The sequence below is a fragment of the Gopherus evgoodei genome, chromosome 10 (assembly GCF_007399415.2).
Source record: "Gopherus evgoodei ecotype Sinaloan lineage chromosome 10, rGopEvg1_v1.p, whole genome shotgun sequence".
NCBI lineage: Eukaryota > Metazoa > Chordata > Testudines > Testudinidae > Gopherus > Gopherus evgoodei.
This window is the reverse complement of record NC_044331.1, coordinates 4,689,781-4,705,830: the sequence shown is the minus strand read 5'-3', so window position 1 is coordinate 4,705,830 and position 16,050 is coordinate 4,689,781. Positions and strand designations below refer to the sequence as shown.

Here is a 16,050-nt window from a genome sequence, read left to right as displayed (position 1 = left end):
CCTGGAGCCCAGGGAAATTTCAGTCTGACAGCGGAAAGCGCTGGGGAGAGGGACTTAGACTGGCTGCATTTAACAGGACTTTCATGGGGGCAGAAACCTGCACCCCAAACTCCAACTCCCCCCCCCGTCCTAGCTGTGATTAATTCTGCGGTGTCCGGCCGCAGCCCTGAAAGGCAAGACTTGATCATATTCCTAGGAAGAGATTTATGGCTCCAAATCTGCTTTCAAGGACAAATACGTTTAATGATACATTAACTCCCAAGCAGGCAATAGACTTTTCATAACAATACGCGCTTTAATATGTAACACATATGTTGGCGGAGGGCAAACGCTGTTCTAGCTGAATGGGAGACTGCTTAACAAAAGTAATAGCCGGGGGCGATTCGCTGGCCGTTATTAACTTCTGTTTGATTAGTGTAATTGCTCAAATTTGGTCCGGACAGTATGATTAATTACAGTTTAATTAACGTGTCCATTAAGAGCACTTAATGCCACAATGCTGTAGAAACAGCCCGAGGAGCAGAGCTGCAGGACAACGCCGGGCTGGGTTGGGTGTAGAAACGCCTTTTTAGAAGGGAGATTTTTTGTAAATGATAATTCATGTTTTCAAAAATCGCTCCCCTGCTGCGTCAAAGCGAGCTGCCCGCGCAACGGAGCAGCGATCAGCCGCCACTGCGGGAGACTCGGGGCCTTTCGTTACGATGATTTTAGCTGAAGCTGCTCCCAGGTCGGCAGGGGCTGCAGAGACCTGAGATGCAGGGGGAGGTTTGAACACGCAGGCTGGGGCTTTTCCTTTGAACGCTACTGGCCTGGTCCCCCAAACATCCCTCTGCCTAATTCATCACAAGCTCCGAATGGCCAAATACCCCGCCCGGAGCCCCCTTGTAGGGAGTTTAACTAACGAATAAAACGGGTCAACTTTTCCCACTCAAGTCACCCCACCAGCCCGGCTTCGGGCCTGGCCGGGGGGGCCCCGACGCAGGTGAATGACCGGGTTAGTCCTGAGCGAGCGAGAATGGTTCTTTGGGGGAGTTTTGGGCTGATGTGCCGGTGGCTCTCCGAGCTGCTGGAGGGACCTAGAGAGATTCCCTGCGCCTCATCCCTCCAGTGACCGAGCGGGACCAGCTTGCTGAAGGATGGTTATTGATCGGCTTATAAATAGTTAATCTCCCCAGGATTTCGTTACCGGCACAAACAGATCATCGGGTTCGCAGGGAGGGGGCTGCAGCCGAGGCAGGCGGCTCGCCTGGGGGCTCGCAGGAGACGCAGCCAGCGGCTGTCTCTGAATGCAAAGTTTACAGAACAATCAGCGCCTTCCCCTTTTTACTGCGGCTGCTAATTACCCCGCCGAAGAGCGCGCTAGCCAGAGGCCGGCCTGACTTTCTGTCGCATTTCATGGCGTCTTTACTTTCAAACGAGAATTGATTGGGCTCTCGCGGCGGCCTCTTTGGATGGCCCCTTAACGTGATGAATAATAAATTCCTTAATTTCTCCAGCCATCGATCCCCCTCACCCCGCTTTTGCTCCAGTTCGTTACCGCGCTAGGCCCGTCAGGCCCCCTGCCAGCCCCGGCTAGGGCTTTCCGGGGCAATTGGAAGGCTGAGAAAACACCTGGCTCCCCCCATCCAGGTTCTCGCCGCTTCGCTCCGTCCCCCGGCGGCTCCTCTGCCGGGTAGCTGAGTGCCACATGCAGGCCTGCCCTTCTCGCTCCGGCTAACCGAGGTAAGGCTAACGCCGGAGCCCGGCTGGGGGAAGCCGGAGTGTGTCCCCGAATGCACACTCCCTGCTGCAAACTTTCCCGAACCGGCGCGCCAGGATTGGCTCCAAGCGCACCAACTTGGCTTAAAAAAACCCCAGAATCTCCAGCCATAGCGGGTTGGTTCCTGTCCTTCCCCATAGGGAAGGCGCGCACCCTGGGAAGCGGATCCCAGGGAGGAGCCGCTCGGTGACCCACCTGGACTGACGCCTCTCCCGTCTACCAACCCCCCTCGCTCCAAGGCAGGAGAAATAAATACCAGTGTGAGAGGACCGGCTGCTCTGCCAGCGCCCCTTTCCCTTGGCGCCTTCCTCCCCCAGCGCAATGTGCCCCCCGCTTGCAGGGCGGGGAGGAGGCCCAGGTGACAGGGGCACAAACCTCAGCTCTTACCTTTGCCAGATCGCATGTATTTTTCTAATCGCTGTTCCTCTCCCCCCCCCTTCCTCTCCCCCCAGCAATGTTTCCCCCCCCCTTTAAAGCAGCCCCGACTGCGTTTTGATTGACTGGAGCGCAACCATGATTGACGCTCGCCCGGGTCCCGAGGCAGTTAATGTACAGGCGCGGGTGCTAAGTGGGTGTGCCTTCCTATTATTTTAGCTGTCACTGGATCAATGTGCAACGTCTTCAGCTAAGGATCAGGATCCTCCCTTGGACTTGCCATGTGGTCACTTTTCTTGTTGCATCTCCGCGCGGGAGGACACTGGCGGAGGGCAGGCGCCCGGGCGCTCCCATGAAACTCCGCACCGTGATCGGGTTCCGGATGCCGCTGCAGCCTGGCAGGAACGGACCCTAGCGAGCGGGGGGTGGATTGGTTTTGGGGGGCAGCTGGACTATTTTGACAAGTGCTTCCGCTGCTCCAGGGATTGCACCGCACAAGGTAAGCCCTTCCCCGCCCTGCAAGCCTGCACCCACGCGCCACGGCTTTCCTTGGATTTATTTTGCAAGCCTGGTTCGAAACCAACACACACACGACCAAGCAGAGCCTGGGAGTCGTTGACACCAATATGTGGCTCGGTGTCTGCAGCGACATTTCGGGCTTTCCCTTCTGCCGCTTCCTCTCTGCTCCTTCTCCGGGTCGGCGTATATCGAAGTCATTCGTTTTAATACCCTAACATTCGTTCCCATTCTGCCGGTTTCACGTCCAATTAGAGGCGTTGGGACGGGACTGCTGGTGTGGGGGGATGATCACTTGCTGCCTTGAATTAATCACTTAAAAATAAACAAAATCCCCCTCCCCCTAAATCTAAGTCAATACATTTTCCCAGCATTGGATCCCAATATTTTGGCTGCAGACGAGACACTGAAGCCGGTTTGTCCGGACCAGGGCAGCCTTTAGACAGCGCTGGGGTGAAGTTTGATTCATATTTGCGAGGACACTCCAGCTATTTTGTGTAATTACCATGAAAGCTGCTTAATGCGCTGATCTCTTTTAGGTAAACTCATTTGCTTGGCTCACGCTTCCTTCTGCTCCCTGGGCGAGCTGGGAGCCTTACGGGCAGGTCAGTAATCTCCCTCGCTCCTAATCCCCTGCAATGGCATTAGACGGGGGAGAAGGTCCAAGCCTACTCAACTTGGGTCAAGTGTATTGGTCGATCCAGCGCATTTAAAAATAACCCGGGGCCCAAAGTCTGGGAGCAAACCCGACAACTTTCGGCTGCTGGTGCCTTTCCTAAACCGTCTCTCGTTTTGTAGGGCTCGTTCGGGCTGGCAAACGGGAACGGTGTCAAACCCGAGCGCTGTGTTTGATTAAATACATGTGGCCCCGTGTCACCGCAGGATTACTGCCAGGCTGAAACAGACAGGGAGTTTATTTAACCCGCCGTTCGGGTAAGTCCCCTCACGGTTATCTAAAGTGGAGCAGTCAGGTTAGCCAGTTATTTACTGAGTCGCTCCTCTGCGATGTAAATACAACTCCACGCAGCGCTAATTAAAGTCTATTTTCCTTTCCTCCAAATCTGGACAAATGCAGCACGTCCGTAGCCGAGGTGCTATTTAACACCAAGAGACATGGGCTAGTTTAGAGTGAGAATCCGAGCGGCTGAAACGTGGGAGACTGAAAATAGAGGAAAACAGGGGAAAAAATCCATCAACTAAAAAAAAATCCCAAATACGTTATGAAGGGCTGTCAGGTTTAATAGCCTCCACTGCTGCTCAGAAATGCCAGCTGACCAGCCAGGGTTGAGATCCAAACGCAGAAAGCTGAGCCCAAACAGGGTCGGTTTGTGTTTTCATTTCTGACTCTAGTATTTACAGCTGTAACTAAATACACCGAGAGATTCCTTGGCGACCTACAGAAGCGCCTTGTGTCGCTTGTTAATATTTTATAGTCGAGATTCTCTTCCTCTCTCTGTGCCCACCAAGTGCAGTAATGGTGGTAGATTTAAAATGACATTTTGGCCCGTATTCTCAGGTCTGCATTGGTCTGGAGCCGCAGACAGATCCTGGAATAATAGATGGAGAGGTGGGGGGAAGAGAGATCTTAACTCACAGCAAAACCTTTCAAGCCACAAAGAATAGCGGCAGCCTCTCAAACCCTCTCCTTGTACCATCCAGCGCCCAGGGAATTTTGTGTCTGTGCAATGTGTAGAGACGGAAGCGGGGCTGCTGCTAAGACTGAATTTGACCAGGTAGGGGAGATCTGCTGCGGCACAAAAGGCCAAACGATGCCCAGGCAGCCTTCGCTGGTGGAGTTCATCCGGCCTCCTGGCTGGCCGCTTTCCCCCACCAGCACCGGGCTCGCTTTGCACGCCAGGGCCGCGGGTGCGTGGCTAACCTCTGCCTTTTGTTGTGTTCTTGTGTTGCAGGATTGTTTTGCGGGGGATGGAGGCGATTGCCAGTCAGATGGGAACGGGGAGAGACTCAAGCTCCTCCCCGAATTCAAAGCAAGAGCTGCAGCCCTACTCGGGCGCCAATCCCCTCAAGCCCAACCAAGTGGGTGAGACCTCCCTGTACGGCGTGCCCATAGTGTCCCTGGTCATCGACGGGCAGGAGCGCCTGTGCCTGGCGCAGATCTCCAACACCCTGCTCAAGAACTACAGCTACAATGAGATCCACAACCGGCGGGTGGCGCTGGGCATCACCTGCGTGCAGTGCACCCCGGTGCAGCTGGAGATCCTGCGGCGGGCCGGGGCCATGCCCATCTCGTCCCGGCGCTGCGGCATGATCACCAAGCGGGAGGCGGAGCGGCTCTGCAAGTCCTTCCTGGGCGAGCACAAGCCGCCCAAGCTGCCGGAGAACTTCGCCTTCGACGTGGTGCACGAGTGCGCCTGGGGCTCGCGGGGCAGCTTCATCCCGGCCCGCTACAACAGCTCCCGGGCCAAGTGCATCAAGTGCGGCTACTGCAGCATGTACTTCTCGCCCAACAAGTTCATCTTCCACTCCCACCGCACGCCGGACTCCAAGTACACCCAGCCCGACGCCGCCAACTTCAACTCCTGGCGCCGCCACCTCAAGCTGAGCGACAAGACGGCCACGGACGAGCTGAGCCACGCCTGGGAGGATGTCAAGGCCATGTTCAACGGCGGCACCCGCAAGCGGACCTTCTCCCTGCACGGGGCTGCCGCCGCCTCCTCGGCCGCCAAGGCCGCCCTGCACCCGCCGCCGCCCGGCGGAGCCGAGCTGGTCCCGGTGCACAAGAGCCTGCGCTGCAGCGCCGAGGAGGCGCCAGGGGAGCGCGGCGCGCTGAGCCTGGCCGGAGCGCACGGCGGGGCGGCCGGGGCGCACGGCGGGCCCGGCGCGGTGCGCAGCTACCCGGTCATCCCGGTGCCCAGCAAAGGCTTCGGGATGCTGCAGAAGCTGCCGCCGCCGCTCTTCCCGCACCCCTACGGCTTCCCTGCCGCTGCCTTCGGGCTCTGCCCCAAGAAGCAGGAGGACTCGCTGGGTGGAGCCGGCGGGGGCGAGCCGGGCAAAGGGGGCGCCCTGCCGCCGGGCATGTTCTGGGGCCACCCGCACCCCCACCCGCACCAACCCCAGCAGCCGCCGCACCAGGCCGGCGCCGGCAAGGACAGCGGCGTCTACCCGCCCTTCCCCATGTTCTGGCCGGCCGCCGGCAGCCTGCCCGTGCCGCCCTACCCGGCCCAGAGCCAGGCCAAAGCGGCCGCCACCGCCGTGGTGGTGGCGGCCGCCGCCGCGGCCGCCGCGGCCGCCGCCGACCCGCCGGGCCTGGGAGGCCGCCCTAGCGAGCTGGAGGGCTCGGAGCCGTCGGGGAGCGGGCGCAGCAGCGCCACCCCGCAGGAGGGCTCCGGGGCGGACGGCGAGCGCTGCTCCAGCGCCCTCTCCAGGGCGGCCGCCGAGGAGGAGCGGTCCGGGGACGAGGCGCTGCTGCCTCCGCTGCCCCTGCCCAGGAAGGGCAGCTACCTGTCCGCCTTCCGCCCCGTGGTGAAGGACGCGGAGAGCATCGCCAAGCTGTACGGCACCCGGGAGGCCTACGGCGGGGCGGGCCGGGGCGCGGCCGGCTACCTGTCCCCGGACTTCCTCAGCGAGGGCAGCTCCAGCTACCGCTCCCTCTCGCCGGGCGCCGACACGGCCGACGAGCCCGAGGTGGACGTGGAGTCCAACCGCTTCCCCGAGGACGAGGAGGAGGAGGCGGCGGCCGTCGAGGAGGCGGAGGAGCTGCAGCTGCTGCCCAGGGCCGAGGAGCCGCCGCCTCGGGCCGAGGAGAAAGGCGGCGAGCAGGGGCCGGAGGAGGGGAACCTGCCGCCGCCAGAGGGGAGCCCGCAGAAGAGCAGCAGCAGAGGCGGCTACGAGGTGGGGGGCTCCGCCGGGGACCCAGCTCCAGGCTGGGCGCTGAGCCCACGGGCGCGCGGAGACGGCAGCGCTGCAGGCCCTTGCCCCGGGTGCAAGGTCCCAGCCCCCGGGGGAGGCCAGGCCCGCCCGCCCGCGGAGCAGGCAGTGTCCTGGGCGGGCAGGTGCTAGAGACCAGGCCCTGGGGAGGTGGCGGACACAGCTCTGATCGCCGGGGCCTGCGTGGCTTTACCAGAGACCCAGCAGCCGGGCGAAGCCGGCAGGGGAGAGTCACTGTTCTTAGCCCGCTGGACGTTCAACCCCGCAGGTGTGAACTCCCAAGGGGGGCGGCTTTGGTTCACCCCTCCCCCACCTTTCTATTATTTTAAAAGGGGCTATTCGGCGCGCCTGTAAATTAACATGCAGCCGCATTAAAGCCCAGCTAATTAACCTGATTAGAAGGATTGCTTTCATGCTTAGGGGGAAAATTGCCTAAAATTAGGCGGCTGCTGGGTCTGTGGGGGCTGCAGGCTTTGAAAAGCTCTTGTACTCCGTGGTTGAATTTTAATGGGGGTAGTTTCTCCGGAGCGCTAATAATTACGATTAATAAAACGATAGTCGCCTTCTGCCGCAAGGATGCAACTCTCTGGCAAAGCTTAGTAGCAGGAACTGGCCCCAACTCCGGGGCCTCTTCCTCTCCGACTGCACGAAACCAGTCGGGGGCTCCTCGCTGGTGTGACACCCCCACAGCTAATTCCAGTTAATGTTCCCGTTTATTTTGAAGGTCTACGCCCAGGAAAGAGAAGATCATCTGCAGGCTCTGAAGAACGCTGCTTCGCTGGGGCCTGCAACCACTTATCTTTGCAACCCTGAGGCAAATGGTAAAATTGACCTCTTTGCTAGCAATTGTCTCCCATGGCTTGAAATTTTAAACTGGGGAGGGGGAGAGAAAAGAGAGGCAACCCCCCCTCCTTTGGAATAATTCTTATTCCGAGCCTGCTAATAGACTCTATGAATCTTTGCGTGTCATTTCCATTTTTGGCAGGACCTTCAAACAAACTTAGCTGTGTTAAAGGAAGGTCTTCCATGCAAATAAACCAAACATCAGGTGTCCTTTTGATAGACCGCTTTTTTTAATTCGGATTTATTTAGGTGCAAATATTTGCTGGGTGTAAACTGTCCTTAAATGGCAAGTATTTTACTCTCCCTGTATCTGGTGGAGTTACCTCTTGCAAAAGGTCTGGCAGCGAAAACCTCAGAGCAGCTGCTGAATTTCTGATGGAGAAGCCTGCGTTTTTTACTCTATTTTCAACTGGATTCGGTGTCCCCTGATTAGGAGAGCGTGCGCGCTGTAGGGTAGCATGAATGCACCTTTAGGTAAACCTCCAGGAGAGCAAGCTACTTTCCACTTGCAAAGCGATTAGGATTAGACGGCTTTAATAAGGACTTTGTCCTTAATTATGTAATTAAGGATATATTAGGATCATACTTTCGTTGCTTATGGTTGAAAATCGGTTTATTAACTTTAAGAGCAAGATAAGGACGACAATCACTCGACAGCAGAGGATTTAGAGACCAGCAAATCCTATCAAGACCAAAGGAATGTCTCGCATCCAAGCCCTGTAAATACCGACAGAGGTAAGCAGCAGGCCCGGGATTTCCCTTCTGTTCCAAAGGAGGCTTTTCCTGTTGTAACGTTCAGACGCAGAACTGCGGTGGAAACCGGAGTGCGGGCCCGGGGACACTAAATCGCAACCCCTGCACTCCTCATCTTCCGCCTAAAGAACAGGCATTTTTGGCAGCCCTTTTTCTCCCCCGAAAGGAGTTCATTTAACTCTCCAGTAGGAAGCTGTCCCCTACAGCGTTAGGCAAATACATATTTAAATAACTTGTTCCCCGCCCCCCTCCGCCCGTTTTGTCATTTACACACGAGAAGTAGGATCCGGTTTTAGCTTTAACCCCCACCCCACTTTTATTATTTAACACCCCACAGCCAAACTGTGTTTAATGCGGAACAGGACTCGCTGATCTCCACCCGCGACTATTTGAATACTTGTCGGTTGTGTCTTTCACAACTTTAGTAAACTTTCTGGCCTGGGCCGGGGCACTGTTTATGGACAGTCTGGTTCCTGCACGTGTCCCACAGTCCCTCGCCCCCAGTAACAGCGATGAACTCAACCCAGTGCTTGCTTCTCCTGACCCTCAGGTCTCCTATAGAAGCGACTCTCTAACCCTATGCATGTTCTGCACCGCAGGTGAGGACGGCCTCAGCATTGACTTTACAGGGACCCAACTAGTTGAAAAAGACATTGAAAATCTGGCAAGAGGTGAGCTTTCGGGGCTCCGGTGACCCTCTGGCAGGGGGATTTTTCCATTAGCTTCTCAGCTGCATCCTACCACAAGCTGATTGATCAGCTCAGTAACCTCAGGTCCCGACCGGGTGCGTGCGTGGCAGGGGAGGAATCGATAGGGTTTAACTTTCAGTTCTTGGTATGAATCGGGCTCTGCAGTCCAATGAACTGCATGTGGATAAATAACCCGATTTTCTGTTCTTACAAAGACCTTGGAAGGCGTAGACTCTATTGCCTTCTCGCTAGGAGCAATAACGCCATCTCTACCCCAGAATGACTCGAACCCAAAACGTGTGTGAGGATCTCCGTAGGCAGGGATTGGAGCAATCCCTGTCCAGAGCTGGCTTTATACGCCAGTTCCTCGCCCTTTTGGGTTTTGGACAAGCGACAGAGATGAAGGGTGAGCGAGAGAGATTTGGGTGAATGGGATCTACTCCGTCCTGTCCAAAGGACCGGACCCTACTGTTAAATGGAGTGGGAGTGGGGTCGAATCGCGCACCTAGCGCTGGTGAAACAGGCCAGGTAGACACACCGCGCCGTGGTGATGACCTGTCTGCCAATAAAGGGGCAGAAACTTTCCGAGAAGGGCTCCTTTCTCTCGGGCTGGCTGGTGAGCGGTCTGACCAGGGATCCCAAACTGTAACTAACCCCCTCAGCGCTTATAGCCGCCGTGCGAGGGGGCCAGGCTGCTGCGTGGGATGGTTAATTCACCTCCACCTTCTGCTGTCACTTTCCATAAATCAGCTGAGAAGCTGAAGGCTGGGGGGTGATTTGCATTGTCCGTAATGGGCAGGGATTTGAAGCGTCCCCTTGGCTGAAATCTGCCAAACAGGGGCGAGCAGAAATCCCCAGGAATGATTCACGCCACAGATTGGGCTTAAAACCACCGACCCGCTGTTGTTGCAACCTCTCCACTGTTAAAAAGCGTCACCCTAGTGTAAGGGTTTGATCCTCCTGGCTACCACGGCGCTTCTGTGCGCCCTGAGAACGAACGCAGCCCCCCACCCCATTCCTGGGGCTGGACCCCATCGATTCCAGGTGTCTTTCGTTCCCGGGATTCATGTAATATAATGCGATTCAAGCAAGCGCGGCTCCTGCTCCAGAGGGAAAGTGTTTTCTCACGTGAGGCTTCATTTTTCCACAGACGAGTTGCAAAAACTGCTCCTGGAGCAAGTGGAGCTTAGGAAGAAATTAGAACGGGAATTCCAAAGTCTGAAAGGTACCAATCCCCCCACCCCCACCCCCAAGAGCGCCTCCTCTGCCGAGCCGCCTTGATGGGTCACGTATCAACGACTCCAGTTTTTATAACGACTCAAAATCCACTTGATCCGGTCCCACTGGGGTCTTGTAGCTTCGCACTATTTTGAGCAAAGGAAAAGTGGGACAATGTCCCCCAGCCGCAGGGCTGTGTCACACCTACCCCCTGCATGCTTGGGCCACGGGGGAAGGAGGCTGCTTCGCCGTTCTCACTCGCTGCTGCCTGCCATCCGCACAGATAATTTCCAGGATCAGATGAAGAGGGAGCTGGCGTATAGGGAAGAAATGGTCCAGCAACTACAAATTGTCAGAGGTAAGGCTCGACTCAGGTGAGAGCCTGCGCGTAGCCGCCCTGGTAGGGAGCTGCCATGGGAGCGCAGTCATTTACATGGAAATGGGAGGTAATTTAACAATTATTTTTTTATCGAATATCCTTTTGTGAGTCTGATCAGCCTCGGAATCGCCAGGCAGCCCAGCGTTCGGCTCGGAGGCATCATTACATAGGAGTGATTGAACTTCTTATCGTAGCAATTTCCAGGGCTTCTAAATTAAAAACCGAGGCGTAAAATTACCTGGGAAGTAATGCCTAAGTCTGCTTGAATTTTGACTGTATCCATCTGCCTTAAAGCGCAGTTCTCAGACGTTACTTTCCAATGCCAGGCTGCGATCAGAAGCCAGCGCGCTCCTTGGTTTGTTTTTAAACCCCCAACTCCAGCGCCTGGCTTCATTAAAGTGGCTGTGCGTCGGGGGGATTGATTTATACCCTTCACTCTGACCCGTCCCCCTCTTCCCAGATACCCTGTGTAACGAACTGGACCAGGAGAGGAAAGCTCGCTACGCCATCCAGCAGAAGTTAAAAGGTATCTCTCCAAAGCATGGAAGGAGATGGGGAAATGCCCCCACCCGGAAAATCAGTGTGTGTGTGTGGGGGGGGGAAGGGAATCACTGATGCGAAACGAAACTCAGGCCACTCGGGTTTGTAACCAAACGGGTGTCGATACAACGGGGAAAGGCTGAACCCAGTGAGCTGGGGGAGTGGGCAGATCTGGAAATCGCCTGAATCAATTTTCCTTGAAGGATGCACCTGAGACTGTGCCGCTGCTTTGCCCCGGGCTATGGGGATCCGAACCGGGCCCGGTGTGAACGCGGGCGGGGCACCAGGAGTAACGAGATTGCTTTGTCTGTCTCTTTGCAGAGGCCCACGACGCGCTCCACCACTTCTCCTGCAAAATGCTCACGCCTCGCCACTGCACGGGGAACTGCTCCTTCAAACCGCCCCTGCTGCCCCAGTGAGCCCCCCGCCCCCAGCCAAAGCCATGCGACTTCGGAGTGTAAATAGCCGGCAGCCCCTTGCGCCACGAAAGGGGAAACCCAGCCACAAGCCATTTCTAAGGAGACACGTGTAAATACAGGACTGTGTGGGGCTCTCGGGCTCAGCGTTTCTAGAAGTGTAAATACAGCTCCTACAGTCTGCGAATCCAGGCAGCTGACCGCCAAGGTGTAAACGGACCAAAACCGAATTAACAAAACAAAACGCCCCAGACACCGTCCGCTGTGATTCGGTTCTAGCCAAGGAACCTTGCAAGCAACTTTTTCCTTGCTCACAGTCTGCCCCCTCCATGCCTACCTATCTGTCCATTTCTTGAACCTCTTGTCTAGACTGGAAAAAGTGGCTCTGTGCAATGGATATAAATGTACTGTGATTTCTCTTGGTCCAGTATTTGTTGAATTTTAATTTATTTATGATGTATATTTATTTCCCCTCGACGCTCCCTTGTACATGATGGATGTGACAGCACTTTATCGGGCGGCTTGCGACTCACGGGACACCTAAGGAAAGGAGAAATCAATAAAACCAACCATGCCCCTGTTGTGGGGGGAGAAACCTCTGTAAGCGAGTTTTGTTCTTTAGTAAAACCACCTTTAAGCACAGCGGGGTGGCTGCTGAGTTCTTGCCCTCCCCCGGAGACGAGCAAGTCTGGTACTGACCTTTGTTCGAAGCGATTCGACTCAAGCCACTGGTAAAAGGGACTGGCTCGAATGGGCTCCGAATTGGCTCAGGCCGGGGTAGAGGCTCTTCCTGACCAAAAGGCCCGGGGGGGGGGGGGAAATACCTGGAGGAAGGTGTCTGTACTCCAGTTCCGAGCAGAGTCCTAGCCCTCTGCCCCCCTCGGCTGGCCAGGACTGGGACGGGGTCCGCCCCACCTGCTTCTCAGTGAGAGCCCCTCTCTCTGCCGCCTTCCCCACCTCGGGTTCTCGCCCCCCGCCTTACTCAATTAGCCTCCGGGACCTGACCCCTCCGCCCCCCAGCAGCCGCAGCCAGGGGTGGTCTCAGGCCCAGCCGGCTGCGGACGGCGAAGGGAGACGCTGGAGTCCCGGCAGCAGCTTAGCAGCCCGGGACCATCTCCCCGGCCGTCAGCGGGGCAGCCTCTGGCGCGCCCTGGTTTGGTTCATTGCCGCCGCCGCCGCTCTCTCCTCCCCAGAGCCAGCAGCGCCCGGCGCAAAGCCGAGGCTGCAGGCGAGATCCGCTGTTCAGGCCCCAGTTCCTCTCCCCGGGACTCGCTGCTGCTGCGGGCTGGGACCGGGCCGGCTCCCCAGCGCCTAGGAGTGAGGACAACGGGCTTCCTAGAGCCCCCGGCCCCTGCCCTGGGAGCTGACTGGCTCCTTCCCCAGAGCCCAGCCCGCAGCTGGGACATTTCCCCCCCTTGGTGCAAGGGCCCAAACAACGCCCCGTGCTTTGCCACTGGCTCTCTCCTCCCCGAATCGGAGTGAGACCCAGAGAAGAGGCAGAGCCGGTGTCACTGCATGGGCCTGCTGGGGTGTAGCGGGCTTCGCCTGGCCCGAGCGCTCTGCTGCCAGGGGCATGGGGCGGGGGGAGCTCCCCAAGGCTCAGTTCTAGGCTGGGGTCACCCACGGGAGCCCGGGACTGATCTCCGAGGGGCCGGCGCACCCCTTCGCCGGGACACCTGCGTCCAGCCCGGAACAGCTGCCGAAGAAGGGGGGACGGCGGAGTCCGCGTGGGGGGCGCCCTGGCCTGGCTGGCCCGCCCCAGGCAGGGTGGGGGAGGCTCCCCTGGGCTAGCCCGTGGGGCAGTCACTGCCCTGCCCATGGCTCAGCGGCCTCTCATGAAATAGAGCCAACGGGGGGGGGGGGGCGCTGAACTCACAGGCAGGGCGTCCTCTGATCAGCTGATCCTGTAGACCAAGCTGCTAATCTTCTGCCCAGGCACCACACGCCGCTGCCGGGCCGGGCTCCCAGGGAGGGAGCTGGATTTGGTCAGTGAGAGACCCCAGCATCCTTTCATTCGCTGGCCAAATCGTCCTGGGGCCCGGTCCCGTTTCCCCTCCCCTTCCCTGAACAGGGCTGTAGGTTATTGACTAGCTGGGCTTGTAGATGCGATGTATCGAATCGGTACATAAATGCCGAATTCGCCCTGAAATTGCTCCATGAAGAGGTCCAGGCTGTTACGCTGGGAGCCATACGCAGCAGCGGTTTGGTCTATTTCTTGTTCCAAATAAGCTCTCTCTGTTTCCCCCGATGTTTCTCTTCTAAAACACCCGCTCCCGGGTCTGCCTAGCTCGGATTGCTCAGACAGCCCAGACATAAACCTCCCTCCTCCAGAAGTCCTGGGCCTGAGATTTCACCACACGGAGTCCCCTGGCGAAGCAAGCAGGGACCGATCATTACTGTTGGGCGAGTGAAATAAACAGCCTGACCCAAACAAACCACTTGGAAGTGTCTCCGCCCTAGGATGACCAGATGTCTCGATTTTACAGGGAGAGTCTGGATTTCTGGGTCTTTTTCTTATATAGGCTCCTATTACTCCTCAACCCTTCCCTATTTTTCACATTTGCTGTCTGGTCACCCTGCTCTGCCCCCGGGCATAGGAGCTGACCTGGGCGGCTGCCACAGAGAATCAGTAAAAGCAGCAAAGAATTCTGTGGCACCTTATAGACTAACTGATGTTTTGGAGCATGAGCTTTCCTGGGTGAATACCCACTTCCTCAGATGCATGTAGTGGAAATTTCCAGGGGCAGGTGTGTGTGTGTGTGTGTGTGTGTGTGTGTGTGTGTATATATATATATGCAAGCAAGCTAGAGATAATGAAGTTAGTTCAATCAGGGAGGATGAGGCCCTGTTCTAGAAGTTGAGGTGTGAAAACCAAGGGAGGAGAAACTGGTTTTGTAGTTGGCAAGCCATTCACAGTCTTTGTTTAATCCTGAGCTGATGGTGTCAAATTTGCAGATGAACTGAAGCTCAGCAGTTTCTCTTTGAAGTCTGGTCCTGAAGTTTTTTTGCTGCAGGATGGCCACCTTAAGGTCTGCTATAGTGTGGCCAGGGAGGTTGAAGTATTCTCCTGCAGGTTTTTGTATATTGCCATTCCTAATATCTGATTTGTGTCCATTTATTTTTTTCCGTAGAGACTGTCCAGTTTGGCCGATGTACATAGCAGAGGGGCATTGCTGGCATATGATGGCGTATATTACATTGGTGGACGTGCAGGTGAATGAACTGGTGATGGTGTGGCTGATCTGGTTAGGTCCTGTGATGGTGTCGCTGGTGTAGATACGTGGGCAGAGTTGGCATCAAGGTTTGTTGCATGGATTGGTTCCTGAGCTAGAGTTACTATGGTGCGGTGTGCAGTTACTAGTGAGAATATGTTTCAGGTTGTCTGTGGGCGAGGACTGGCCTGCCACCCAAGGCCTGTGAAAGTGTGGGGTCATTGTCCAGGATGAGTTGTAGATCCCTGACGATGCGTTGGAGGGGTTTTAGCTGGGGACTGTACGTGATGGCCAGTTGAGTCCTGTTGGTTTCTTTCTTGGGTTTGTCTTGCAGTAGGAGGCTTCTGGGTACATGTCTGGCTCTGTTGATCTGTTTCCTTATTTCGTCGTGCGGGTATTGTAGTTTTGAGAATGCTTGGTGGAGATTTTGTAGGTGTTGGTCTCTGTCTGAGGGGTTAGAGCAGATGCGGTTGTACCTCAGTGCTTGGCTGTAGACAATGGATCGTGTGATGTGCCCGGAATGGAAGCTGGAGGCATGAAGTCAGGCATAGCGGTTGGTAGGTTTTCGGTATAGGGTGGTGTTAATGTGACCATCACTTATTTGCACCATGGTGTCTAGGAAGTGGACCTCCCGTGTAGATTGGTCCAGGCTGAGGCTGATGGTGGGGTGGAAGCTGTTGAAATCGTGGTGGAATTTTTCCAGAGTCTCCTTCCCATGGGTCCAGATGATGAAGATGTCATCAATGTAGCGTAGGTAGAGAAGGGGCGTGAGTGGACGAGAGCTGAGGAAGCGTTTTCCAGGTCGGCCATAAAAATATTGGCATATTGTGAGGCCATGCGGGTGCCTATAGCGGTGCCACTGATCTGGACATATATATTGGCATCAAATTTGAAATAGTTGTGTGTGAGGATAAAGGCACAGAGCTCAGCAGCCAGTTGTGCTGTGGCATCATCAGGGATAGTGTTCCTGACAGCTTGTATTCCGTGTGTGTGGGATGTTCGTGTAGAGAGCCTCTACATCCATGGTGGCTAGGATGATGCTTTCTGGAAGGTCACCAATGCGTTGTAGTTTCCTCAGGAAATCAGTGGTGTCATGGAAATAGCTGGGAGTGCTGGTGGCATAGGGTCTGAGTAGAGAGTCCACATATCCAGACAGTCCTTCAGTGATTGTGCCAATGACCGAGATGATGGGGCGTCCAGGATTTCTGGGTTTGTGGCTCTTGGGTAGTAGATAGAATAACCCTGGTCTGGGCTCTAAGGGTATGTTGATTTGTTCTGATGCTAGTGTAGGGAGTGTCTTGAGTAGATGGTGCAGTTTCTTAGTATATTCCTCAGTGGGATCTGACGGAAGTGGCCTGTAGAATTTGGTGTTGGAGAGTTGTCTGACAGCCACTTAGTCAGACCTGTTCATGATGACAACAGCACCTCCATTATCAGCCTCTTTGATGATAATGCCTGGGTG

General features: G+C 56.0%; 1 protein-coding gene across 1 annotated transcript; it reads left to right on the top strand.

Moving 5' to 3' along the window:
- The first annotated feature begins 2,581 nt into the window (after positions 1-2,581).
- Positions 2,582-12,858, top strand: SKOR1 (SKI family transcriptional corepressor 1). The gene is made up of 10 exons (XM_030578201.1): positions 2,582-2,633; positions 4,561-6,502; positions 7,263-7,359; positions 8,009-8,116; positions 8,734-8,805; positions 9,974-10,048; positions 10,325-10,399; positions 10,881-10,946; positions 11,282-11,375; positions 12,570-12,858. Exons 2-10 carry the CDS (start codon positions 4,577-4,579, stop codon positions 12,856-12,858), a joined length of 2,802 nt encoding a protein of 933 aa, XP_030434061.1. The 5' UTR covers positions 2,582-2,633; positions 4,561-4,576.
- Positions 12,859-16,050: the final 3,192 nt, after the last annotated feature.